At 52.9% G+C, this 27893-nt stretch overlaps 1 protein-coding gene and 2 long non-coding RNA genes across 6 annotated transcripts; 2 read left to right on the forward strand and 1 right to left on the reverse strand.

Moving 5' to 3' along the window:
* Window positions 1-475: 475 nt before the first annotated feature.
* RPN1 (ribophorin I) lies at window positions 476-7989 on the forward strand. 2 transcript variants are annotated; one of them, XM_068201922.1, is made up of 10 exons: window positions 476-764; window positions 1371-1435; window positions 2638-2944; window positions 3197-3406; window positions 4367-4559; window positions 4889-4988; window positions 5265-5403; window positions 5571-5690; window positions 6148-6393; window positions 7403-7989. In XM_068201922.1, the coding sequence occupies exons 1-10, from the start codon at window positions 537-539 to the stop codon at window positions 7583-7585; spliced, it is 1791 nt and encodes a 596-aa protein (XP_068058023.1). In that variant the 5' UTR covers window positions 476-536; the 3' UTR covers window positions 7586-7989. The 2 variants fall into 2 exon arrangements, with proteins under 2 accessions (XP_068058023.1, XP_068058024.1); XM_068201923.1 differs by lacking the exon at window positions 1371-1435 and having other exon boundaries at window positions 538-764.
* Window positions 7990-9869: 1880 nt separating this feature from the next.
* LOC137480680 (uncharacterized) lies at window positions 9870-11036 on the forward strand. The gene is made up of 2 exons (XR_011003024.1): window positions 9870-10499; window positions 10675-11036. It is a non-coding gene; the product is annotated as an uncharacterized lncRNA (long non-coding RNA).
* A 411-nt stretch (window positions 11037-11447) lies between these two features.
* On the reverse strand, window positions 11448-27796 carry LOC137480681 (uncharacterized). Of its 3 annotated transcripts, none has more exons than XR_011003026.1 (3): window positions 26569-27796; window positions 22597-22714; window positions 11448-11557 (listed from the first exon to the last, which is right to left on the reverse strand). It is a non-coding gene; the product is annotated as an uncharacterized lncRNA (long non-coding RNA). The 3 variants fall into 3 exon arrangements; XR_011003027.1 differs by lacking the exons at window positions 11448-11557; window positions 22597-22714 and adding an exon at window positions 25872-26238 and having other exon boundaries at window positions 26569-26943; window positions 27057-27796; XR_011003025.1 differs by lacking the exons at window positions 11448-11557; window positions 22597-22714 and adding an exon at window positions 25872-26238.
* Between the last annotated feature and the right edge of the window lie 97 nt (window positions 27797-27893).

The following is a 27893-nucleotide window of genomic DNA, read 5'->3' on the forward strand; positions in this document are numbered from 1 at the left end:
CAGCACTGACACCTCTGGCCCCTGGAAGCCCTGGCAGGAACCGCCACTGCTAAAACCACGGAGAAACAGAGCAGCTTTGTGCCGTGGCAGGAGAGGAGGCTGAGGAGCACCTGAAAGCCCTGAGCAACCTGCAGTATTTGTTATAGTTGTTTTCCCGCTCTTTTTCGGGCAGAAAAAGAAGTGAGAAATCCCAAACAAGCAACGCTTGACCGGCCCCGAGGCCTGCCCAGGCCTGGGAGCTCAGCAAGGGCAGGGGCCCAGCGCCCCGCCAGCACAGCCAAGCTCGCCGATAGGGCCGGGCCGCCGGGAAGCGCCTGAACTACGCGAAGCCGAAACTACCCCCGGGCCTCTGGAAGAGCCCGCCCAGCTTCTCTCCTCAGGCACCGCGGAAGGCGGGGAGGAGCGGGGCCGAGCCTCCAGCGCTGGTGGGCGCCGCCATCGCGCGCCTCCTCCCCCACCGGGCGCCGCCATCTTGTGCCGTGCCCGTACGGCGCGGGCGCCGCCATCTTGTGCCCTCCCCGCGCTGTGTGCCGGCCATGGCGGGGCTGCTGTGCCGCCTGCTGCTCCTCTGCCTGGCGGCCGCCGGGGCCAGCGCCAATCTAGTGCTGGAGGAGGTGCGGCGCTCGCTGGACCTCAGCACGCACCTGGCCAAGATCTCGGCCGAGCTCAGCCTCGCCAATGCGCCGGGCGGCGCGGCCTCCTCCACCTTCCTGCTGGCGCTGGAGCCCGGGCTGGAGCCCCGCCTGGCCCACCTGGGCGTGCAGGTGAGCATGGGGAGCGGGCACCGAGCGCCGCGCCCGGGGAAGGCGCGGGCGCTGCCCGGCCCCGCGCCCGAAGGGACACGTCGGCACTGCCGGGCCCTCAGCGCCGCTCCCGGATCCCGCAGCCGGCCGGGAACGGGGGGGGGTGTCGCGGGGTGAGGGCGGAGGTGGGAGGCCTGGGGGGCGATGAGGGGGCGATTCACACCGTCACGGCTGGGCGGGGGTCGCCGCCAGCACGGACGGAGCAGGGCTGGCAGCCCCACGGACGGGGGCCCGGCCCTTACCCACAGGAGCGTCGGAGGAGCAGGACGGCAATACTTCTGTCCTAGCCCCAGAAGTACTGTCACTTTAGATGAACTCTAAATACAGCAGAGAGAGGTACATGCAGTGTTCTATAGTATATCTGTATGCAGAGTTCTCTAGTATACCCTGACAGGTGAAGCCATATTGCTCGTGGCCTGCTCACTCCCCAGTCACAAGGGAAATCACAAAAGGATTTGATCAATATTCTCATTTGTGCAACTTATGGTGACTGTGCCAGCTTGGGAACCAGGCTGAGGGAACACGGGAACACACAGCACACTGATCCCGTATGTTGTTTGGGAGCAGGTGAAAGGTGAGGAAGAGGAGGAGAACGCCTTGGAAGTGAAAGAGACCAAAGTTAAGGGCAGAAGGTGAGTATCACCCTCTAAGAAGAATGCCTAGCATTGTGCATGGGGAGTTCATAATTGTCCTCACAGTGAAGCAGAGATACTCCCCCAATTCCATGCTCCTAGAGATCACCAGTGTTTTCTTCCTCAGTTGTGCTCAGTCTCTTGTACTCAGTGCCTTGATTAGTGCCCTGGCCCCCTGGGACACCAGGTGAGAGAAGTATTTGGTCATGCTCTTACCCATTACTCCATCCTGAGCTCTCAGAAGGTTGGCAGTGGTGACTACAGAGAGTTTAGTGCCCTGAGGCAGTGTGTAGAGCACCACAGAGTGCTGGGTACCGTGGCCCAGTGCAGGCTCTTCCTGCTGCCAGGAGAGAGGATGCTGCTGTTTGCATCAGGCTCTGTACTGCCAAGCTTGGAATATTATGTAGGTGCTGCAGGCAGGTGTTTTCTGAGCCATGAGAGCTGGGAGGTGAGCGGTGCCTGTACAGTGACTCAAAAGCACAGTGCAGCTGGGTTTGAAGAGTACAGTAGCTGTGGAGTTAAGTTGCCAGGGTAGACCTTGGCTTCTGACAAGGCTGGATGTCTCATGTGATCCTGCCCTTGGGCCACCAGGCATGACATAAAGTATGTTTGCTTCTGGCATCACCTCGGTCTGTCCAGTCCAAATCCTTACAGATTTGGTGGAGTCTCAATCCATTGTGTAGAACTTCAGTCCAAAACCTTGTTCCCATTCTGGCCATTCCTTAATTTCAAATCCTGTGGGAAAAAATCTGAGAATGAGCAGACTTTATGGATACAAGTGCTTAAGATGTTTGTGATTTGTCTTCTGAACTTGTGCCCATGGTTCCTTTGGTGCAGATCATTCCTGTCATCTGGAGAAGAATGGGAAAAAACTCTTGCTGAAGCTTTATAAATGCAGGATTAGGGAGGGGTATGTCACCATTCCTCTTCCCAAAAGGGAACTAGGTGTTTTTTTGTGAAGCAAAGACTGTAACTGTGCCTGGACACAGTTCATTCAGCCTGTGCTGCTTCCCCAGCACAGTAATCACACCTGCTGGGACAAGACATCTCTATGTCTTGGAGGAGCAAGTAAAATACCTGCCCAATTCACACATTATGCACGTGATACATGGTCACCTGTCCACAAGGGATGTTGCAGTGGTGGGTCTGAATGCTCTCTCAAGGGAGATCCCCCATGACTTACGTGTTCTTCTCCCTTGCAGTGGGAAGTTCTTCTCAGTGAAGCTGCCGTCTCCTTTGGCCCCAGGAGCCAAGGTCCGTGTCTCTGTTGAAATGGTTTTCACGCACGTCTTGCAGCCCTATCCCACCCACATCACCCAAAGTGAGAAGCAGTTTGTGGTCTTTGAAGGAAATCATTATTTTTACTCACCGTACGTCACCAAGACTCAAACAACCCGTGTCAAACTGGCCTCCAGGAATGTGGAGAGTTACACCAAGCTGGGCAACCCTTCCCGCAGTGAGGACACGATTGAATATGGCCCCTTCAAGGACATCCCTCCATACAGCCAGGTAAATTACTGTGCAGAGGGTTTGTGGCTCTGCAGAGAGCATCTTCCAGACATGGAAGATGTGTCTCAGAGGCTGGAGAGTGGGAAGCAGAGGCTTTCATGTAGAAATCACAGGTCAGCCATGAGTTAAACTGTGTGCCAGGAACATGTGCATCTGCCAAGGAGGGTTCTCTGTGGCATGTGGAGTGGATCGTTGTGAAGGGAGCTTGCTACTTACTTTAGATCTGACAGTTTATATTTTTTCCCTCATTAGGACACTCTGAAGGTGCATTATGAAAATAACAGTCCCTTCCTGACCATCACCAGCATGACACGAGTCATTGAGGTGTCTCACTGGGGTAACATTGCGGTTGAAGAGACGGTTGATTTAAAACACACAGGAGCAGTGCTGAAAGGCCCTTTCTCCAGATACGACTACCAGAGACAGCCAGACAGTGGGATCTCTTCTGTCAAGTCTTTTAAGGTTGACATTTTGAAAACGTATTTTTATAACAGTGACTTCCCCTCTTCTTAGATCCCCAGAGGAAGAAAAAACTTGTGGTTGTCCTTTGCCTTTTGTTTGATAACCGTACCCCAGTAATAAGGGAATATTAAAACTCTGGTCTATTTCCAGAGAAAGCTTGTGCTGGATAGGGATAGCTTTTGGAAGCAGCATTAGGAGGTTATACACTCTATTGCATTTGCTGGTCCAATAGACTGCACGTACTGGGGCATGTAGTGTTTCTCCACATTCCCACCCTTCCAATCTCAGGGACCCTCTACATCCCTTACCCCTATATTGAGATCTCTGCTTTGGGTTTTCCACTGTCCAAGGACCATTCATTCTGTCCCCACCCCCTTATTTTCAGAGTTGCCTCTCTGTCATAGCCTCCTCATGTTGAACAGTATTAATTGGAAACTTACCCATTCATTCCTTGCTCACAAAGCACTCAACAAGAATTAAAGCTGTGGCTCTGCTAGCCAGATGTAAAAAGTATTATGTGTTCTCATCCGAACCAAAACCTTTCTCACTGCTTGTAGTCTCCAGGATTGATTGTTGTAATTCTCTAGGGTGGTGCAGCCAAACAGAAATCTCATTTTGCTAAGTGTAAAGCTAGCAAGCCCAGTCAGCTAGGGCAGCAAGTTGGAGTGAAAAGGGAATTGCTGTCCTGGTGAGCATGATGATCCCTTGCTGTCTGGGGAGTTTGAAACTCAGCTGGAGAAAGTACATTCATTTGGAGGCCAAGTGATTTTAGTGCTGGCAGCCACTTGTGGGATTGCTTATAATAGCACAATTTTACCACTCAGTGCAACTGAATGGCCATTTTGTCATGTCTCATGTGGGAGCACAGTTTCTCAATGCTTACCAGCCTTTATTGGTTTTGCCAGTTTTCCTGGAAGTAACTCCCCTCTGATGCACTCACTGCTGCTTCTCCCCATACAGACCATTCTCCCAGCTGCTGCTCAGGACGTCTATTACAGAGATGAAATTGGGAACATCTCTACCAGCCACCTTCTTGTCCTGGATGACTCTGTGGAGATGGAGATCCGTCCCCGATTCCCGCTTTTTGGGGGCTGGAAAACCCATTACATCATTGGCTATAACCTGCCAAGCTATGAATACCTCTACAATCTTGGTGGGTGCCTGAGGGGGAAGGGAATACAAAAACATCCTCCTGTGTATTTAAAGGTAGTTGCTGTAGAGAAAAGAATTAAAAGCCGTGGTACACAGGACCTTAGCAACAACAGTTGCCAGCTATTTTTTTCTAGAATATGCAAATCTGCCTTTTTTGTGCTTCCTTCAGGTTTTTGTAGACATCTGGTTAAAATATATCTGAGTGAGCTAGTGCCCCCTGCTGCACAATTATCCATGCAAATTCTGCTCCTGCTGAGGGTGAAAGCCAAGTTTCAAGGCTGTCCCTTGTTCTCTGAGGAACTGTAACCACTCTGTGCTCTGCACTTCTAGGTGATCAGTATGCCTTGAAGATGAGGTTTGTTGACCACGTGTTTGATGAGCAAGTTACAGACTCTCTGACTGTCAAGATTGTCCTGCCAGAAGGAGCCAAGTAAGTGGGATTCCTCTGGCTTGTTACTGCAGACAGTGCTGTGTTGGTGGCACTTCTCCAGTCTGCTCTAATGGCCTGGGGACAGTGAATCAAAACCATGACTGTGCATATGGATGGAGGAGATCTTGGAACACAGCTTTACTTCCTTGTAGAGAGAGCATTGTTTAAACTCCATAATTTACCTTATGCTAGAGGCTACAATTGCCCAGACAAGTCTTGGGCTACATCATCTCAAACACCATAGAGTCATATGGGACTGTCTGGTTTTATCCACAGGAATATCCATGTGGACAGCCCCTATGAAATCAATCGTGCCTCGGACGAGCTTCACTACACATATCTGGACACTTTTGGACGTCCTGTTATTGTGGCACACAAGAGCAACCTGGTGGAGCAGCACATCCAGGACATTGTGGTGAGTGTGGCCTCTGAGCAGTTGTGCCTCCTCTGAATTCAGCAGCTCAGTCAAAGCACCTAAGAAATAGACATTTACTGGACTGCTTGGGTGGTTCTGCTGCTGCCAGAGGAGTAAACCCTGCAGTAACATGGAGCACTGCTTAGTGTTTGGAACTTCTCTTGTAGGTTCATTACACCTTCAACAAAATCCTGATGCTGCAAGAGCCTCTCTTGGTAGTTGGAGCCTTTTACATCTTGTTCTTCACTGTGATTGTCTATGTCAGGCTGGATTTCTCCATCACCAAGGTCTGTATGATGAAGAGCCCTGTGGGAATATAAGCAGATTTCGGTGATTTTTCTTGCCAGTAATTCTCTCTGAACATTCCTGCCATTCCAATGATTTACTGATTGTTTGAAATTCTGTTTTTGTTCAACCTGAGCACTGGTGCTCCTGTAGGGCTGATCTGGTGTCATATAGCTAACTAGAGTTTTGCTTGCTTCATAAAAAGGAATCCCCCTGAGAAGTAGGGATGTCTGCAGTTCTCCCTCTGCAGTGTTCTCACTGTTAAACTATTTGTTGGGCTGGACTGAGGGCTGAAAGGTGCTTGCCCTAATCAGCACTTGCACCATTCACTTAATTACTGTCAGTTGACTTAATTGGAGAGGGAACAGTTTTTATAACAGTCCTGTGTCAGATTGCAGGCATGGCTTGATGCAGGTCAAAGATACGACTGCTTTGATCTTCCCTGCTGTCCTCTTGCAGGATCCAGCTGCTGAAGCCAGGATGAAGGTTGCCTGCATCACAGAGCAGGTGCTTACTCTGGTGAACAAGAGGCTTGGGCTGTACCGTCACTTTGATGAAGCAGTGAATAAATACAAGCAGTCACGGGACATCTCCACCCTGAACAGTGGCAAAAAGTCTTTGGAGATGGAACACAAGGCCCTGACAAATGAAATAGCCTCTCTGCAGTCTAAACTGAAGACAGAAGGCTCCGACTTATGTGATAAAGTAAGAAATTAAAATTTATTTTATAAGCTCTCCTGTTCTTGGCTCTGTCAAGTATTCTGCAGGAGTTTTAATTGGGCGTTTCTGTAGCCAGTCAGTGTTGGGTTTTTTTCATCTGAAAATGGCTTAATCTCTGCAAGGATGTGTGAGAACTTATTTTTGCAGTAATCTCAGTTATGCAGCCATGTAATTGTTGCTGGTGAACAGCTGCTTGTGCTGTTTCGTAAGCAGCCCTTGAACCAGCTGCTTTTGTACAGGTTAATGCTTTTGTAACACAATCCTGGTGCTTCTCATCGAGCTCATGGCAGTGACACTTAAGCAAAAAATGGAAACTATCAACAAATTAACAGTTCTGACTCTACTACTCTCACCAGTCAACCCAAAATCTTCTCCCTCATCTCTTATTTTCTTGCACATTTATGTTTGGTGCTGACAGAATTTTGGTAACATGATGCTCCTCTGGGAGTGTTTTGCTCTACCATGTTGAAAGCCATGGCACAGTGAGCACACACCCACTGTCCTTTCCTTCAATGTATTTTAACACTTACCTGAAACAACCACTTAACCCCAAGTGAGGGACACTTTAGCCTCTAAGGTCCATTTAGCCAATAGCCACCTGGTTAATCTGTTATTTAACTCAAAGAGTAGCTCTGTCATTGCAGACCTACCACTCACACACCATTAACTGTAGGGACACAGCTTCCAGCTGTCAGAACTGTGATTTAGCTTGAAGCCTTTAAAATCCATCATTAAATACTCTAACAGTCTTGCTAGTATGGTTCCTGGGTCCTTGGAGGCTCTTTTATCTGCACTCCTTAGTTACCCATTCATGGAATATTCCTCATAATGTGATGGGTCAGGAAGCAACATTGAGGGATCAGAGATATTTCTACTTAGCAAAAGATGAAGTCAGTGCTATCATCTGCCATCTCTTCTATTCCAGCTTCACTGTAGGGATTGTTTTGTTCTGTTTTGTCTCCTCTAATGCTCCCTGGGTTTGTCACCCTGCCAGGTAAGTGAGATTCAGAAGCTGGATGGCCAAGTAAAGGAGCTGGTCCTGAAGTCGTCGGTAGAGGCGGAGCGGCTGGTGGCAGGCAAGCTCAAGAAGGACACGTACATTGAGAACGAGAAGATGCATTCCAACAAGCGCCAGGACCTGGTCTCCAAAATCGACAACATCCTTGATGCACTGTAACTCTGCTTTAACAACTGCAGAGGTACGAAGGGAGATGAGAGTGATACACTTGGAGCCAAAACTCATTCCCAGCAAAATTAGGGGGAAAGTTGATGTGGAATGTCTGAAAGTGCATTTTGTTTTTAGATTTTTCTATAGAGCCTGTCTGCTCGGCAGCACGTGCTGTGCAAGGAACCAAGCCATCGTGTTTGGCTGGGTAATGGGATTTCTTTACCAGAGGTGAGACTCAGCCAAGTTATGAAACATCTCCTGCTTTTGGTTTGCCCTGTATAAATGTGCTCTGAGTAAACGCACACAAGGAGCCAGTCTGAGCACAGACACGTTTATGGCAAAGCTGAATGTCTCAGCTCTGGAAAGAATAAAAGATACCTTTGTTCTACTTTGAAATAAAACAGTCACTGCCTTGCGTCTACATGTTGTGCCAGGCTGGGGGGAGGTGGAGGGGCTGGGTGGCCCCATCCTGGGTGCCCACAGCCAGGCAGTGCAGTTCCCTGTGGAACAGAGTTCAGCCCTGACCACTCCTGCCTCCTGTGTGCCCAGAAGTCAGAGCTCTGCCACCTCATACAGCCCTGACCCATTCAGGGGAGAAGGCCAAGCCCTTGTTCCCCAGTGCATGCACCTACACCCTTACAGGGGGAAAACAACAGAACCCCTCCTGCCATCCTCTTACTGTGTGCTGCATGTGACAAAAATCCCTGCATCGCTTGTGCTGCCCATGTAGGTCCTTACTCACACTTAGATACCTTGGGGGGTGTATGCTATCCCCTGCTAATATATGTCTCCTAAGATTTTTTTCCGGTGTATCATTGCCTTGATTTACTGTTGAATGCCCCTGTTGAATACCCCAGACGTGGCTGTAGGGACAGCAATATGGTTCTCCCCTACTGCCTTTGTCTGGCATAGTTGTTCAGAGATCCTCCTACAGAAAAAACCAGAAGGGCAGAAGGGGCTGTGTGTCCGTCTGTTTGCCCTGAACTGCAGGTGGTGGCAGCTGCCCCTGGGTGGCTGCATGTGCAGGGCAAGGGTGCTAAGTGGTCTGTAGCCTTCTCCAGTGGGCACCTGCAGTTCCCTGTGGGAAGCAAACTCTGCAGAGAGTCTGGAGATTGCCTGTAGACCAGGCAAAGCACATGGCTGCCCCACAGAGCAGTGGCTCATGAGGAGACTAGTGCCAAATGTGGTTGTGCTGAGGAGTGAAAGGTTGCCACAGTACCTACCTTGGCACCCTGTGTGGCACACTGGCTTGAGGCAAATATAGCCCTTACGGCTCAGTGCTGCCTGCAGGCCCTGTGCTTGGATATGCACAGGCAGCAGGACACCTTCTAGCCCTTTGCCAGGCTACCTGCACTGCTGTCCCTCTGTCCTGGACCTACATAGCCCAGATCTGTCACAGACACACTTATCTCTGCTCCATACTAACCCCTTTTATCCAAGATAAAAGTTGTCTTTATCCTCTCCTGAGATACTTTGCTCCTTGTACAGAGGATGCAGTTACTTGGAAAGCCCTCTGCACCAGACCACACAGCTTCCAAAGTGGTTTGTTAGTCAGGAGTGTTTTGCAGCAGGCCTGAGCCCAGGCACCCACCACATTGTCACCAGGTGCCAGCTCTGTCCCATGCCCACAAACCTCACCTGGCAGCAGAGCGAGCAAACCTAAATCCCTGCCTATCTGCTCCCTGTGCAGGTGCTATGGGGCACCCTGAGACAGTGAGTCCTGCCTGACCAGCTGCAAATAGCTAAAATCAAATAAATTGTCATTAATCCATTGAGCCAAAGCACACACCATACTCGGGGAGTACCAGGTGCATCCAAAGCCAGGCGAGGGCTGCCGGTTGCCCCCAGCCAAAGCAGGCAGGTCCAGAGGATGAGAAGAGGGATCAAAGTGGTGATCCCAAAGGTATTTTCCATTCCCCCAACAGAGGAAAAGCACTGCCACCCTTCAGAAGATACTACTTCTGCCTGGCTGGAGCTGCAGCTCAGACCCCTGAGGGTACAGTGGAGCTTGTGGTGCCTGTTACAAAGCCCTGTGGGGTTGACAGTGTCTGTCTTTCTATCCCAAGGGGATCTGATCAATCAGCATACACCTGAGCCCATAAAACTACTGGGCAGCTTCAGATACTGCTTGTTAATGGAAACCACATCTGCAAAGACAGCAGCTAAAAATAGGATGAATGCAGGCAGCCCCAGCTAGAAAGGCCTCTGGTCCCCAAGGAGAGCTGCTCCAGTTCCTGAGGCCAAGAATAAAACAGCCGGTGCTGAAGTGATGCCTCACTGCTCTCCACACAGCTCCTTTCTGCTGCCCTCCCTGGGGGGACGTGCCTCCCACACTGCTCCCTTGAGCCCCTTCTGCCCCAGTGCTGCTCCTGCAGCAGCACATACATCAGGGAACCTTTTAACAAACACACAGCAGCAGAGCAACCTAGAAACCTGAGCCATTTCTGGATTCCTGCAAATTTACTACTGTGAATAAATGAGAATAAAAGTAACAATCACAGGACCTACCAGGAGCTTAGGATCTGCAGGAGCCAGGGGAGAGGCAGAGCAGCAACACCTGATGCAGCAAATGGACCAATTAGGGCTGTAGCTGTTTGTCTCTGCCAAATTTAAAGGGAGCAGCTTCCAGTCCATGGGGTGGGGGGAAGGTGGCCACCTGTTTATCTGCTGTCTTCCTCATCACCTCTGAGGGCTCTGGGGGATCTGGCTTCAAAATCTCTCTCCCGTGGTTGGGGTTTACAAACTGTAAATACATCCAAGAAGGTTTTCAAATGATCTCCCTGCTCAGACTCTGTGACATGCCCGGGTGATGCTCCTTGCCAAATGTGTGACCCAAGGTGCCCACTGAGGACAGGAAGGAACTACTGTAGGGCAGCCCAAATGGAGTCATCAGGGAGCTCAGTCTCTCATCCATGTGGCTCAGGTGGGGCTTGCTTTATTCCTCCAGACACTGTCACCATGCTGGTTTCTGCCACCTGGGCCACTCCAGCAGGTCCCTGGCCAGGGCTGGCCTTGCTGGCACCATTTTTGGCTGCCTTTGGGGGGATCTCCCTGAACTCTAGCTGCTGCTTTGCAAGGATAGCCTCTATTTCTTCCAGGCTTGGCAGGTCATCAAGTGTGAGGAACTGGAGCCAGCAGGTTCCCAAAGCATCACAGCCAACATTGGGCTGGGATGTAGGCACTGCCACCAGGGAATCTCGGCACAATGGCTCCTCTTCCTTTCACCCACACTCGTGGCCATCAAACCTGAGACCTGTGGGCAGGGGGAATCCCAAGCTGGTGGAGAGGACCATTTCCATTTTCCTGCTGTCTTCAAAAATAGCCAGGCCTTCAAGAGAGAGGTGGGAGCTGCTGAAGGATTGTCTGCTGCTCTTCACTGAAGCTTTTCCAAGCTAGAAAGTTCACTTGTGATCTTGCTCAGAGAAAATAGCCTGGGGAGGTTGTTAGGAGTTGGGTGGCATCTGCCAGGGGGATTGCAGAACAGCAGAAGGAAAGGCTCAAATATAGGAACACTTCAGACCCTCCAGCAGATTAACATCTCACATGTAATTAAAGTTAAGCCCCTCTGGGAGTTTGTGTTTAGTTTTATTCCTGCACAGATTTTGGTGTCAAAAGGTTGGAAGGACTGAAATTTGCCTCTGCAGCAAAAGAAACAAAATGAAGAGGGAAGAAAAAAACTGTACGGAGCAGAAGGAAAAGGAAACCACACAAATGCAAGATTTGCCGGTGAAAGCGAGCAGCCATGATTTCAGATCCCAGCACAGCACAGCCACCTGCCTTGCACAGACATCTCACTGCTCCCACCACCTTCCCACACCTCCCCTGCTCACCAAAGTGATACCCAACAACTTCAGCTGGGGGTCCCAGGCAGCCAGAGAACAGCTTCTCCCTCTTTGACTTCTTGTTACAGTCTTCCAAGGGAAAATCTAGAACTGAAGACCAGCACAGGAGGTCCAACCCATCCTCCAGTGAATGCTCAAACTCAAGGGCTGAAAAAAAATCAGGTTTTATATTAAGTGCCTGGTAACTCCCACCCACAGCTTGTGGCCCTAGCCAGCCCCTCATCCATCCTCTGTGGGTGGGGATAGCCCGGTACTATTTCCATACTATGGACCCTTTCTCCCCTCCCCACGCTGACACCTCCCCTCTGCTCTGCAAGGACCAACCACATTTTATTTATTTTTCATCCAACAAAAGAAAATCACTGGGCTTAACTCAGAGTAAATCCTGCAGGTCTGTGGTTGGCTCTGGGGCTGCCACATCTCTGTACACCTTGGGGGAGCACGTACAAAAGCACACCTGTTTTATCTCTTCCAGCTGACCTGACCCTGCCACTTCAGCAGGAAGCAGAGCTGGAGCACGTGCCAGTGCCATGCAAGGAGTCATGCTTTAATGCTGCCTGCTGCATTACAGCCTCAAGGAGCTCACCCTCATCACACCTGTGCACACCCTGCACCAGCACAGGAAGTTTTGGCAAGTGCTCAGGGTCAACAGCATCCATGGTCTGTCCCCGGACCATTCCTGCAGTGAGGCCCACAACCTTGGGTACCCCATCCCCATGGCAGACCTGGTGAACATTCCCTGCCAGGCTCCACTAATGGAAAGACAGACTTCCCATCTCCTGTTTCACCATTTCCCTCCCTCCATCCCCAGTAATGCTGCCTGGTTCCCAGTCTACCCAGTCTGTCAGCTGCTCAGCACCATCTGGTGGCTTTGGACCAGAGGCCCAGAGACTGGTTTGGTCAGTTTGAGCTGCTTCTGGCCAAAGGGTAAGGGATACCTCATACCCTCTTTCCCAGCACCCGCTCCCTCACCAGTGCAAGGTGGGCTGTGTCCCAGAGCGGGACCGTGTCTTAACAGGCAGCAGCACTGGGATGAGGACCATGTCCCAGTGGGCAGCAGTGCACAGAGGGATGGGAGAAGATCCCCGTGGTGCTGGTGGGGCCTGCGAGGCCCAGGGCGCTGCAATGACACCTCACTGCCTCCACTGCCACTAGAGGCCGACAGTGCCAGGGGAGTGGCACTGCCATACTGGATACCCCCGCCTGCCCTGTCCTCCCTGGCCACTGCTGGACACACCGCTTGGGGGACCCATTGCCACGTTGGCACATGGGCCAGCTCTGGCCTAGGATGGCGGCGAGCATCATTCTTTCTTTTTTTTTTTTTTGCTTAAATTTATTATTTTTTCTTTCCCCCCTTCTTGCTCCTCCTCGTCCAATTTGTCTTCAAAGCTGACACGAGAGAAAACCCCAAATGACAGCGCCTGCCCGGCACAGTTTTACCACAGTATCCTGAAAAAGGCATCTGGTGAGCTGATAATGCAGGGGGGCTCCGGGCGGGAGCCCCTGCCGGAAGCAGAGGACTGGTGGCGGTTGAAGGGCCGATGCTTCAGCACGGGCAGCAAACAGGAAACGTCCTCAAGGCACAGGGAGCTCCTCTGGGGCTGCTCCAGGTCTTGAGGCACAGCCAAGGCAGCCCACCCCACTGGGGACATGGTGGGCTCGCTGGGACCCCCATCCTTCCTGCCCAGCCCCACTGCCATCTTGTGCAGGGCTCCAATTTGCACTGTTGAGTTTTGTCCTCCTCTCAAGGACAGCAGCCATGCACACTGAAGCTGGAGGAGCACCACAGGGTCAGTGTGGGCCTTGCCTGCCATGGCAGACCCAGCTTTGATGGCTCTGATGTCAGGGGATATCCTCCAATTGTGTCACTTGTGTGGCTCTCTGTAGTGCCCAGCCTGAAGCCTTTGCTGTGCCAGGGGCTCCAAAAAAGATCGAGAGCATCCTTCTCCCATGGGGACACATGGGAGGGCTGAGCATGGCAGTGGCTCACGAGGCACAGCCTGAGGTGCAGAGCATCGCTTGGCCAGCAGGGATGCAGCTGCCTCAGCCCGACAGCTCAGGCTGGCGAAAGCCGACCCCAGTAAAGAGTGACGCGAGAGCATGCCACGTCTCTGAGCTCAGCATGTCATGGGACACTCAAAACAGAGGAGCTGCCCCCAATACCTCGTAGAGCACAGAGGTGGAGAGCAGAGAAGCTGTGAGTTCACAGCTACGGCAGGAGCCACACTGCACATTGTGTTGGGTCCCTCCCCACCGAGGGGAGATGCTGGCTCGGGCATGAAGGCTCTGCTGGTTGCCTCCATGTCATTGTGCCTCTGACCACCACACCCTGCCACATCCAGCTGCTGGAGACACTTCCTGCTGGTCTCCCCCCATCCTTCACAGTTCCTGACTGTACAAGGTTAGTGGGTTGCTGTGTGAGGCTCTGCCTGGAGCTTGTCATTAGGACATTTTGCTCTCAGTCAGCTACAGAAGCAAAAAGATCATGGGTACTTCTTGCCTTCTGACTCTTGAACTGGTCCTGACTGGAGTGGTCCAGGGCTTGCTGGGCTTGGACCAAAGTCCAGAGATGCTGGCTTACCAAATACTCTCCCATGGTGAAATTTTCATGGTCATCACTCACAGAGCAGCATCACAATGGCAGTGGTTCCGAAGAGGGAAGAGGCGTGGGAAGGTGATGGTGATGCTTGGCACCTCTTTAGTAAACCTGCTGTGCAAAGAGAACTAGGGACTGGTGAAGGAAATGACAGCGAGGAGCTCAGGGCCAGCCCCTGGGGCTGCTGTCACTAAAAGGCAGGATAGTGTCCTCAGCCAAATCCAGCTGCTCAGGCTCTCAGGCAGCCAAAACCACACTTCTCTGCTGCTCAATGTGCACACCAGCACACTTCTCGTGTGGTGCCTCATGTGCCTCTTTGGCACACAGGAAGATTATACAAGCTCAAGGCATTCACAGAGGGATGATGAGGAGGATTTAGAGAAGCTGGTAATAAAAGAGCACATCCACATGATGTGGGACAAGGTGTGAGGATCAAGGTAGAGGATCAAGTGAGTACCAATTCTGGGCAGGTGAATTACTGAGGTGCTAATGCTAAAAAGAAATAAGACAACCAGAGCATCAGAGTGAGATTCCTAGCTGAGTGTCCTTGATAGATTGGTCCTTCATATCAGGGGGTGCTGTTTGGGATACATAACACCTGGCTTGTTTGAAAAGGAGGTCATGGGACAAAACTACAGGGGTTGGAGGATTCCTCATAATCCAGATAAATGAATGACACTCACTTCTGAATGAGGCTGCGGCTCTCCAGTAGGTGGATCCAAAAACCTCCCGGCTTTATCCCAGCCAACAGTCCGAGAGTACCCTGTGAACAGCACCAGCTCTGTGAGTGATGGGTACAGAGCATGGGCAGCAGCTGCAGGAGCCAGGAACACAGGAGGATGCCCATCCCAGGCACAGTGAGCTGGGCTTGCACCCTACCTGCCCTCCCTTCTCAGCCCACCCCTGCTGGTTCCTGCGCCCACAGTGCCCCCTGCCTTTGCTTGCACGGCCCACGCAGGGTCCTAGGTCAGCTCTGCCCATAAGACTGGGGGTAACCTCCACCTTGGCACATTCCCATGCCAGAGAATTAGAACAGGCTTTTGCTACCTTTGGGACACCAGTTTCTGTGCCACTGGGTGCCTTCACATGGCAGCTTTATGAACTGGCAACAATTCTATTGAGGACAGTGCCAAAATTTGTTGTCCTTACACTTTACTGATGACTTCCAAGTGGACTTCAATTTTCATCACATGTATTCAGCATCCCTGGATACCCAACACATGTAGTGAGGGAACAAGACAGCTCAGACAGGCACTGCACCCCTTGCTCCTACATGATTTACTCTTGAGTGGTCACAGAAGAAGATTTTGTCACTCACCCCTGCTGTCTGTGCCCAGGACTGTCAGCTCCCACTCTGGCACTGCCCACCTCCAGCCTCTCAGCCGGAGCAAGCATCACCTTCACAATAGCTCGGCCGGCACAGGAGCATGTGCTTGCAGCCGGCCCCTCCACCCACTCCTCTGCAGACCCGCGAGGAGGGAAGAAGGAAACCCGACTAGAAAGATACTGAGATGGAAAATGCCTCTCCCTGACTCCTCATCCAGCCCAAGGGAGAAAAAAGTCCTTGGTTCCCCTTCTTTTTCTTCTGGCAGAAAAGCAGGAGCTGCGGCTGCTGGGGGAATGCTGTAGGTAGGAGCCCCCTCCTTGCTCTGAGACTCCAGCGTGGCCGCCCCCAGGATGCAGGCACTCTCCAGCTCCGCGGGATGCAGGGCTGCCCCCGAAGGTCCCCCGGCTCCCGGCTGCCACCAGGGGTCCCTGCAGGCCCACGCTTCGCCCGCTGCGGGGACAAAGGGACAACCTGGCTCCCCTGCGTTTCCAGGGTTTTGCTGGCTTAGCCGGCCACGGAGCTGAACCCCAGACTAGGCATGCAGAGAGGGATACAGGGCAGAAATAGGAAGGATGAGGGAGGGAGATAGGGCAAAGCTGTGAATAGGGTGGACATAGCCCTACTGGACCCCAGCTCCTGTAACTACTTATTTAAATCTTGATTTAGGGCTGTTTTTCTCTGATTTATCCCAGTGAGACTTTTTGTTTGGCATGGTGCCACGGGCAGTGGTTAAGGGGCTTGGATACGTTTTGGGAGACACATACAAAGTGCCCAGGGCACAGATGGGAATAGGGAGGAAAGGTGAGACACTGGAGGCTAGGTAAGGACATGGAGTGCCTCATTCAGGAGGGAAAGAGCATGTCATCAGACAGAGCAGCAAGGAGGACAGAGGGAAAACCAGTGCACCAAAGGTGATGGAGCAAAGGAGGCCTCTGGGAGGCTGTTGTAGCTGCATGGGTGGAAGCTGTGGGGTCCTGAAGAAGCTGTGATGATACCGGGACCAGGCAGTGGGGGAGATAGTGAACAACCAGGCAAAGCCGGAGCAGCTGGTAACAGTGAGGAGGGGAGTTTTGCTTCTAACACAGCCACGGACAAGCACCTTCTCGCAGCACAGAGTGCTCCCATCACAGTCAAAGCTATGCTGATAGGCAGCAGAGCAAACCCGGCCTGGGCAGGGACCCACAAGAGATGCACATCAAGGTCTCAGGCAGCAAGCAGTGCTGATGTTCCTGTTCAGGCTGGTACACAGGGGCAGGTCCCCTGCCTGCAGAGGTGGGAGGATTTGCAGGACAGGGCTGACAAGGGTAGACACACTTCAGGTAAACCTTTTCTCCCTTCTTCTCTCCTCAAAGGCTGTAATGGGGGGATGCAGATCTGCAGATGCAGCAATGCTGAGAAAAGCAGCATCTACCCCCTTTGCCCCCCCCAAAATGTGCTCCAGTATCTGTTTGAGTGCTGTCTGCCTCAGTTTCCTCCCCTCTGACAATCTGACATTAATCTCCCCTGCACTGCTGTCCTGGTCACATTCATTTTTATCACAGTTCCGTTAGTGCCTGGCTGAGCTTTCCGGGCGCCGGCGGGGCCCTGCATGTGGTCCTAATGCTGGTGCTGCCAAGCTCCTGCAGTCCCATTGCCACCAGTCACCCCAGTGGGGCTGCCCCCACCCTCACCAGTCGGAGCTGCTCACCACATCAGGATACAGAGCAGTGCACCAATTCCGGACGGGCTTATTTCAGCGCTCTGGTCAACCGCAAGCGTGGTGGGTTTCACAAACACGGCATGTCAGCCCCATGCAGCCTAACGGATGCTCTGGCTGCTCCATGAGACCACGCTGACAGCAAGATCCCCTGCAGCCACGCCAAAGAGAGCCCAGCCCGAAGCTGGTGTCTCTGCTCCAAGCCAGTCATCCTGAGGCTAGGTAGATAGGAAGCCTGAGATGTGTTGAGCTTCTTTGGTTCTCAGCCTGGTTTGCAGTGCCCCAGCATGTGGCAGGCTGTGAGCGTGGCAGAGGCTCTGTGGTGGCAGCTTGGGTGTACCCGTGGCACCTGCCTTCAGCAGGCACAGGCTGTTGCAGAGCAGGATGGTGCCAAGCCCATGCTGGCAGAGTTGGGCCAGGCAGGTGATGGCACACGCTCAAGTTCCCTGCCACTTAACGAGTTATCAGAGCTAATAAGTTATCACAGACAAACAAAAGCTGGTGCTGCCAGGCTGTGGTTTCAACAAGGAGCCCAGGCAATCACTGCAGCTGACTGAGAGAGCAGCTCCTTGTGCTGCAGTAAATGCCCCTGGCACTGCTTTGCTGACCTCTGTAGATCTGTTCAGGTACAGGTTTCTACTCAGTCAGATTTGGCTTCTTGTTACTAAGACGTCACCAAAAATCCCATAAGAAGGAACATTATGGGGCAAGCACAAAAGGGCCTTCACAGAGCAGGAGAGCAGCCTGGGGACACAGGTTTCCCTCTGCCCAGGATGTCACCATTCACCACAGGGAAACAACACCCTGCACGTAATACCCTCCCTACAGCCCTGCTCCTGGAGCTGCATCCAGTCTGCCTGGCCCCTGCCCCCAGCCCCCTGAGGAGACCTAGCCCCCTACCCATGCCCACAGAGGACCTATTTTCAGGCAGAAGGTGCTACCTCAGTGCTGGCTGCCTGCATAGGCTGCCAGTGCCCTTGTGACCACGCTTTCCACAACTGCACCAAGCACAGAGCAGCCCTTGCAGTGCTGATGTGGGTCTCTGGGCAGGAAAGCCCTGGGGAGCAGCAACTCAGGAAGACAGGGGTTTCGTAGCTCTCCAGGTTTTATTTCTAATTGCTCCTGATTGCAAATGATTAAGAAAAAAAGAAAGAACCCCTATGCACACATTAGCTGTTTACCTGCATGTCGCCCCTCTTCCCAGGCTCTCCTGATATCTCCACACATCCCATCATCCCAGGGGTCTCCAGAGCTCCTAGATGGCAGTGATGGCCTTGTGTCGCACAGATGCTCTGGGAAAAAGCTGGTTGCCACAGTGGGCTCCCCCTGCTCCAAGGTATTGTCAGAGTCCCCCAGTCCAACAGTGAATTTAGTTCCTCTTGACCCAGATATAATTTATAAGACCAAGAAATGGAAAAGCAAACATCTGGCCCACAATACAGGCAGCTTCATCCCCTGTGAACAGACATTGCCAGGGCAAAGGGCTCACCCTTGTCTGCAGTGAGTGGTGGGCAGCAGAGACCTCCCGGGGCTTGCAGGGGTGACCTGGACTGTCAGCAGCAGAGAGGTATTCAGATCACCACCCCGTCACCTCTCCTCTCTCCCCTGCAGAGAGGCCTGTGCCCTGTTTGCTTGCCCACAGCACCAGTGGTGCTGGGGGGTCCTGGAGCACACGGGAAGGGTGTCCTGGCAGAGACAGAGCCACAAAGCAGCAGCACCTGCTCTGAGCACATCCCGCCTGCGTCAGGAGGCAGAGGCTGCTGAGAGACACTCCTCTGTCTGTCATCAGTGCAGCTTCTTCTCTTCAAGGTCCTATTGTGCCCCTTTGAGCACATTGGGAAGCTTTGCCAGACTAATCCTGCCTGGTATCCACCCCCTCTGAAACTGAGAAAACAATACCAGCCCTTAATTTTGTAATCCCAGCAGGCTGGGGAACATGCACGCTTTGCTTTGAAGGTGGCCCTGCCTCAGCCCATCTGTGAGGCAGGGCTGGGAGCCTCCGTCCTCTGTTGTCATCCTGTGACAGCTCCAGGAGACATCTGTCACCACTGGCCTGGTGCAAGCACGTGGCCGAGCCAGCAGAGCCTGATGGAGGGGGCTCCAGGCACCCATCACCCCCCCTTTTCCCCTGCTGCAGCAAATCCAGCTGGAAGGAAAAAGTGCCTCCAAGCCACCACTGGGACGTGCCTTCCCCAGAGACCCAAGGGCCAGTGGCTCAGGAAACCTCACAAAGGGCTTGGGGGCTGCTCAGACCTCAGAAGGGGCTAATTTGCCCAGCCCAAATATTCCTCCATTCCTCCTGTAGGAGGTATGGGGAACACCACTGGTGCCAGCAGGAGAGCAGCTGCCCTCCCCACCCACCCTGTGAGGGACAGGCTGCTGGGGAACAGTGGGGTGTAACCCAAACAGGAAAACTGTCAGGGACCCAGCCCTTTCCAGCTGGGACAGGAAAGAGACACTCTGGGTCCACTCAGGGCCCAAGCTGGGTGTGCTAGCAGCCACGGTGGGGACACCCAAACACCAAACAGAGCCCACGCTGGGGTGTCCACCCCACCAGGCTCTTCTCAGGGTCACCCCATCCCTTTACAGCCCCTTCACTGCTCACCCAGGACCAGATCATTCCCAGATTTCCTGAACCTAAAGATAAGGGTCAGTTAGCACCCCTTGAGTGGGAGCCGGCCAGGCTCGGGATCCTGGGGGCGATTCAGAGGCTGGGGCTGCAGGGACCCCAGGGTCCTCTCCAGGGAGGGGTCTGGCTCCACAGCTTGATGCTCGCACAGCATCTCCCCGGGCTGAGGGACCAACATCGGGAAGCCAGGGAAAAGCAGAGACCAGAGGAGGGAAAGTATCCCTACAGACTGAAAGAACAGAAGGGACATCTCAATTCGCTGGCCCAGAGCCGGGAGGGTCCCCGTCAGCGGCTGCGCTCCGGGCTGGCGGCGAGCCCGGCCCCGGGGCCGCCGGAGGGCACCATCCGCCCGCGTTTCCCGGCTGCCTGACGCTCCCGAGGATCAGCCCCGGCCCGGCTGTCCCCAAAGCGGCCGAGACGCCAAGCTTTTCAAAGGCACACGAAAGATGTTCGCATCTACAGCCTGCTCTCTAACGCAAGGACCCTCCTTTTCCAGCACCCCTGACCTCTGCTCAACCCCACGCGCGGGGGAATGTGTGAGAAGTGACCACAGGCATCCCCACACCGGTGACAATAGGCAGAGGGGAGCAGGACCCAAGAGATGTTGGCCCCAGTGAGAGGAAGCAATCCTGCCGCACCAGATCCCTAGTTCCTGGGGAGCAAGACACAGTGCTGGGCCACTCTGGTATTTTGGGGTTAGAAGTGGTGAGGTTTGGTGCACGCTGCAAGGAAAGGGCTGCTAGCTGGGCCTTATCCCCCTCTGGTGATGGGTGCCCACTACAATTCCATGCTGAAACTCATCCACGTGTGGTGGGGACAAAATATTGCTGAGCACCCACAGAACTCTGCACACTGGTTCTCAGAGAACCCTCGCCCCACCCTGCAGGCCTGGGTGTAAATGGCACAGAAAGCCGAGGGCACAGCCTGGCTCTAGATTCACATCAAATTACTGTCCAGGCTTGTACATGCAGACACAGAGGAGGAGCGACAACTGCCCGACCTCCACCCATCCCTGTCCCCACCCATGCCCACAACAGCTGCCTTCCCCTCTGCAGCCAAGCCCCTGTCTCCTGTCACCGCGCCGCTTGCCTTTATTTGAAGCGCCTCGCCGCTGCCTGCCAGCGACGAGCCGCTGTCAGTGGTGTCACTGTCCCTGTCAGCGCCCTGCCGCCCTGCAGGTGTGAAGACAGGACGGCCCTTTGTGTGCGAGCCTTCCTCAGCGGCCCCCGCCCCGGCGCTGCGCTCCCTCCGGCCTCTGCGCGTCTCCCCCCGGCTTTTCATCGCCTCCCCTCTTGCTCTTCACAAAGGGCAGCTCTGTCCTGCGTGAGATGGGAGCTGTGCTGGGACGGCGTGTGCTGCACATCACCCAGAGATGGGTCTCCCTGGGACTGGGTGCCCCATGGAGTGAGGGAAGCAGGGAGACAGGGGAGTCTCCTGGGCAAGCCACGATGGGGGGTGGGACACAGCCCCGAAAAGTAGGCTCTGAGGGACTCCTGCACACCTCTACATATCCCACCTGTGGCCATGCAGCCAGGAGAGGAATGATTTAGGGTGTGCACTGCTGCATCGCCCCACACAGGGAGCAGCCTTGGATACAGCCCACCACGGTGCTTCTCAGAGTGGGGAGAAACCTGCTTCTGTGTGGTTTGCTTTTTGATGGCCAAGGGTTCTTACCACCATGAAGGAGCAAGTCTGACCTCCTCCACTTCACAGTTTCCAACTTATTCCACTGAGGAATTTCCCTGGGTAGAACAGTGAGGCAGTTGCCATTATGCCCATTGGGCTGTTTGCCTGCAGGCAACTCAGGCTGGTTTGCAAAACAGAGAGAGAAAACAGGTTATGTTTGAAATATTTGCAGCTCTTCCTGTAACAACAAAAAAGCTGCCCGCAGCTTCTGACCTGGCACAGATCACAGCCCCTGCGTTTGTTTGGTGGCCTTGAGATTTACACCTGGCCAGTGGAGACAGGCAGAGAGACCTTCAGTTGCAGTAAAGAGCAGAAAGTGTGTTGCCCTGGCTGCCTGCCCTACTCCAGGCCAGGGATTTCTGTGGGCTCGGGATATCCTGCTTCTTCTGCCCCAGCATAGCAGGTGCTGCCCAACCTCAGCAAATCCCTCCCTCCGGCCTGCAGGCACAGCTCTGGCAAAGCGGCTGTGCATGTCCCCCAGTTGGGACAACAGATGATGGTAAGTCTCAGATCCTCTGAGCAGTAGGCTTGTGGCCTTGGGTGCTTTGCAAAGCAGTATTTCCCTTCCCCTACTCCAAATCTGCAGTGCTTTGGGCATCATTAAATCACAGTGATTTAAAAGTTTATTTTGCAGTTCATTGTTCCCACATTGAGCTGGCACACACTGGCCAAGTGGCAGCAGGATAAGGGCTACAGGGTTAGGCTGGGAAATGATTTCTCCATCATGCCTTCCCCCTTTCTGAAAACAAAGTAGACAGCTCACTGTGCTCAGTTCCCTGCTGCACTCTCCACTTTCCAAAGCCTTTGCCAGACATCCCCCTGTGACTCCCCTTTGCAGAGCCCACACTGCAATTGCTGCCCCTTCCTGTACTCTGTCCCGCAGATCATTAACTAGCTCTGCTCTCTCTTTTTATTTTTTTCTTCTTCCCTTTTGAACGTATCAGCCTCATGGAATCAAAGAGGCATTTCAGTGACTCAGGCGTTTCCCATTGCCCTATTCCAGCATCCTCTACTCTTAACGCTGAGAGCTTTTCACGTCCTATTTGGAACTGATAGGAAGCCCTTTCATTGTTTCACTACATGGATATTAACACTGATGAAGGAAATGCTCCATCTGATAACAGAACCGTTGAAAAGAGCACCATTTCCAAACGAGCAGACTCGGAGACAGTGCATTCCTGCAGCTCTCACCAGCTCAGCACACTCGCCTCAGGCAGTCCCAGCATGCAGGACCAGCTCCCCACTACTCACCCCTGCAGGCTGGGATGTCACTTCAGCACCTCCAGGAAACATGCTCTTCCCTTGTCACAGTACAGGACAGTGCCCAGGTTTATTCTTGAGATCAGCTTGGCATCCTCCAGGCTGTAAGGCAAAGCTACATTTGAGATGCTCTGGCTTGAGTAGCCCAATGGCTAACTGTGAGGTCAGCCTCTGACTGGAGGGAATCTATGTGTCTCAAGGAGTCAAAGCAAAAAAAAGCATCCTGCCTGGGTGGACATCAACTGGCATTTAAGGCATCCTCTGAGCTGGTATCCATTCTACTTACCAGCTTTTAATTAATTAATCCTGAGAGCCCTCCTGGGGACAGAGTCTCTTAAATGAAACTCAGAAGAAATAATAAGTCTCTTGAGGGATGGCTACACAGAGTGCCAAAAGCTCCATCTCATGCCCCAGCACCAAGTACAACCACCAGCATCTCCAGGGGCTTCCCAGACCAAAAGCTCTGCCATACCCCAGGGTCCCCAAAACCAGCACAGGCAGGTGGGCAACTTCTCTCCAGACCATATCCCAAGTCAAGCATCATGGCAGAGAAATGCCTCTTTCCAAAGTGTTTTGACTGTTTCAGGACTTTCTGCTCTCCCTGAGACCTCTCCAAAGCTGGCTGGACAGTGTGGTTTTCTGTCTCTCCTGGAAGTAATTTCCTCCTGCTGTGGCTGCCCTAATCAATTAGTGACCTCTAAATAGCCTCCCTGATTGCACAGTGACATCCGGAGCACATCATCACCGCCAGTTTCCTCCTCTACCTGGGGAGAAGGCTTTTCCAGAGCATGGAGGGTGGGTGGGGATCACCCCTCTGCCCAGCCCTTTTTAATGCTTCCCACCACTGGGTGACTTTCCACTCTCTGCCCATCTCCTCCCACTCCCATGCAACAAGAAATTAAGTTTTTGGCCTTCGATGTTCTGGTAACACGCAGACCAGCACAGAAAGGTCCCTAAGCTCTACCTGAGCAGCCTTTGGAGCGGTAGCCTCTCCTACACAATTCCACTGAAAAGCCAATTTATTCCATTGACTCCTGACCATCAGGGTTGATGCAACCATCCCAGAGGATGCTCCAGCTTCCAGAAATGACAATCAACACAATTTCTGTTATCAGCAAACCTCCCAATTCACTGGACAGGTCAAAAAGATAATCAGGAAACTTAGGAAGGTCACCTAGCACAGGGACCGCAGGAGAGTCTACAGCCAAGATCCAGCCTGACAGCACCTACCTGGGACAAGCTTCTTCCCACCTGGTGACACTCTCAATATCTCAGGCAGGATGGCAATGTGTGGTCACCACTGCATGCTTATTGCTCCAGGACAGCCATCACTACCCAGCTCTTTCTTCTGCTGACCAAGCAAAGATAATTCAATCATAAAGTCAGACAATATCCCGAGTTGGAAGTCACCCACAAGAATCATCAAGTCCAAGGCTCTGCACAGGACAACCTCAAGAATCCCACCATGTGCCTGAGAGCATTGTCCTATGTTAAAAAGCAAAGCATTCACTGAAATAGAGGGAATGGGGTTCTCATGGCTGGCTACCACTTTTCTGCCATTTTCCTCTCCCAGCTGATGTGCAAACCCCATATCTGATGGGCCCATTGGACTTTTGCTCTGCACTTATTCAGTAGATGAGCAATTGAGGGCTTTCACTTCTGACTTACTACAGCAGCCAAGCTGGCTCACAAGCCTGAAATACAGGAATTCACAGTTTATTAAATGTGTGTGTGTAGAAGAGAAATCAGGTCATCTATCAGAATATATATATCTCATTTATATTTTTTGAAACCTCCCTCACTGGGGTCTTGCCTGGGCCATGCAGCAGGGCTGTCCCACAGAAGCTGCTATTCTGAGGAGCCAAGACACTCAGTAGTTAAAAAATGTCTTATTTTCTTGTATCTCGCTTCCAAAGGGCTGCCTCTGGCACCACTGGAGGAAGTCACCCAGTGTTTTGTTCTCGTAAACTGCCCCTTTGATCAGCTGTGATTTGAGCGGATCAAACAGCTCTGAGGACGTAACCACAAATCCCAGGACATGCTGTGACGGGCAGGGAAGTGGTGTCTCCAGCATGAGCTGGCACAGCCTTGGCCATCACAGTCGGGAAACAACCCCCTACCCTGACCCAGCCCGAAACCCCCAGTGGGCATCTCCAAGTTGCCACAATGGCCACAGCCGACGGCCTGGCTGGAGCAAAACTCCTGGGACTCCAGGGAAACACTCCTGCCCTTCCAGCGTGCTGGCATTGTGCTGCTGAGCCCCAGGCACACGGAGAGTTTTCTCACCATCCCAGTTGGTGCTGACTGCTCCATGGCTGCTTCCTTTCGCCCAGCTCCCTCCCTGCCTTTGGGAGCTCACACAACACTCGTAGCTGCTTGTCTGGGGCAATCCCCATCCCTGAGCAGCAGAGCCAGCTTGGAGCTATCTGACCCCAGTCTGGATGAAAGCCAGTCACAAGCCTCAGGTAAATGTCCATGCTCATCCTCCTGGGCACACAGAGCAGGGCTTGGGTGGAAAATGAGATTCTCAAAGATTAGGCATGTTTGACATATTTTTTCTGTGTATTATAAGCAAGGGACAGGAGCTCAGCACACAGTTCCTCAGGATGGACCTGAGTGGTCCCTACATCTGGTCTCTCAATAAAATACTTGGATATACACAAACCACCATGTTCCTTATGTCTTAGAGGTATGTTGGTCTGGGAGCAGCTGCCCTACAAAGCAATGTCCAACTATTTGGTGCCACAAAGATTCAGGCCTATGTAGAGTCTCTGCTGGCTAATAAAGGCTTGAGTGCATGTTCTGCTCTTTCCCTCTGTGGTAGCACTAACAAACCCTTTTCTCTACCAGTTCAGGTCTTTGCACACACATTCTTAGGGGCCTTGAAAAGCCCAGAAAAACAGGGAGACACGCACATTGAGCTTACATAACTGATGTGCACAAAAAAATGCATGTCAGATAGTCACGGCTTTTGTGCTTCAAAAAAAGGGAGCAGAGGGTCTGCTGGTGGACTGCATGAGACTAGCCATCATGGGGGACAGAACACAGTGCCCCTCCAGTCAGCCACCCTCCCCTCCATCAAAGGGACACCAGCCTCCACAAATTGCTTGTGTCACAAGTCCTCTCTCAGCTACCTTTTGCCAGTTCATATGGCTGCCAGCTCATGGCTAGGAGCTCATTTGGCTGAGCCAAATAAAAAACCCTCCCTCTCTCTCTCTCTCCAAAATCCAGCAGGCAGATAAAAACAATGTCCAAAATGTTCATTTCAGTAAAATTTCTTGATTCTGGTCATTCACACCAACAACATGTAACAGAGAGATGTTGAACTCACCCTGGCAGATGCTTGGGTGCAGCAGGGAAACAGGACAAAAAAGGTAAAACCCTACACAAGATAAAGACACACAAGGTATGAGACAAGGATGGTGCTGGACCAGGCTGGGCGGGAGATGGAGGATGAAATTCCTCCATCAGAGGCTCTGTCATGAAGAAGGGTGGCAGCAGATGCCAGGCAGGGAGGTTGCATGCCCAGGGCTGCCAAGGGCCAGGGACCAGCCCTAACAGGCACTTTGCATGGGCCAGCCTTAAACATATTTCCACAGAGCTGGAGGGAAACCCCAGCTGCAGTCCTGAAAAATAACAAATAATAAAAGCGGCTGTGAGCAGCAGCAGGGCTGGCAGGAAACATTCCCAGTAGCAGCTGCTTCCTGAGTGCGACATTTATTTGATCCCCTGGCACCATCTGGGCCATGCCCTACTCTTTGTTTTCATTAAGAGTTTAGAAAAACAATTCAGCTTTGACTAATTGCTCTTTAAGGTCCCAGGCTCACCCTTTCTCCTCCCCCACATTTCCTCTCCCAGCCCCTCACCCTCCAACCATGCCCTCCATCCCCTCCAGTCAGCTCTCCCCTTCCATCCATGCCACATAACTCCCCTTGGCCCTGTGTTCCCAGACATACCTGGTGTCCCCTAGTGCCAGGCAGGACACGTGTTGTCCCCCACGAGCATCGTCCTTTGCCTGTTCAGGCAACACTGGCACAAGCACGGCAACACATGCCATGGTGTGCCAGGCAAACATGAAATGTCCTGCTGTGCTGGGCTGGAGGTGTGACCCCCTTGGCAAGGAAGGTGAAGCGGATCAGCAGCACCATCCAGGACAGCCATGCTGTGAGTGGACACCTCCCAAATCCCGTGAGCTGGGAGCTGCTGGTGCCCCATCCAGACCCCTCACAGTCCTCTTTCCATCTTCACCACGAGCGTGTTGTCCTGGGGGAAGCAGCCCTACGACCCAGCCCGGAGATGGAGCCTGTTTTCTTGAATGTGTATTTACCACCCTGAAATAATGAGAGAGTAAAAAGTCAAGCCTTGATCCGAAACCCCTGCCACGCTGGGAGGGGGTTGTTATTGCACAGGACTTGCATGTTCCCCCCTCACCCGGTGTCCTCACCTGATGGCTTTAGCAGGATTCGCAGGGAGGACAAGGAACCAGAGGAATTCCGGCCCCCTAATTACACTTGCTGGGAGGAATTTGCTTTTGCAATATCCCTGCTGAGTTAACCTAACAAGCATGGAGACGAGCCTTTCTTATTTAATTAGCAGCTCCACCATGAAGTCCCCTTCACAGCACGCACACACTGGCTGCCCCCTCTTCGAGAGCCCTGCCGGTGTTTGTTCCCTCTCCCCTCACCCTTTGCCCTTTGCAATCCTCTGCGAAAGCTCAAAGCACTTTTATGCCTTCCTTCTCCCACTTTCCGGTCCTAAAAGGTGTGCTTGGGTCGAGGCAGCGGCTCTGTTTCCTTGCTCCTTCCTAACAAGTGCTTCCTGCTCCTTGCTGCCTGTGATTATGCGGAGCTCACGAAGCGCTGGGATTTCCTCCCCTGGCAGCCCCGCTGGCCCCGCGGTGCTGTGCGCTCGGCTCGGCTCGGCTCTGCTCGGAGGGCTGGGGAACTCATTACTGCAGCCCTGCAATCTCGGCTGGGAGAGCAGCCGCCTGGGAAACCGCAGCCACCAGCCGCGCTCCCGCTTCCTACAGCCGCAGGTTGGCAGAGGGTGATCCCTCTGCAGGGGGAAATTGGCCAAGGTGGGGGGAACGGGGGGGTGGTTTGGGGAGTTTTCTTATCTGGGGGGGTTGCTGCTGGATGGAGATGGCAGGGACAGGTGGACCACGTTCATTGTGGATTGCTGCGAGTCGCTTCAGCGCCGTCAAAGCCCACAGGCTGGGTTGCACTCAGGGGGTTGGTGAAGGTCACAGGTGGAGCTTGGCTTTCAAACAGGGATCAGTCCG

The sequence above is a fragment of the Anomalospiza imberbis genome, chromosome 11 (assembly GCF_031753505.1).
Source record: "Anomalospiza imberbis isolate Cuckoo-Finch-1a 21T00152 chromosome 11, ASM3175350v1, whole genome shotgun sequence".
NCBI lineage: Eukaryota > Metazoa > Chordata > Aves > Passeriformes > Viduidae > Anomalospiza > Anomalospiza imberbis.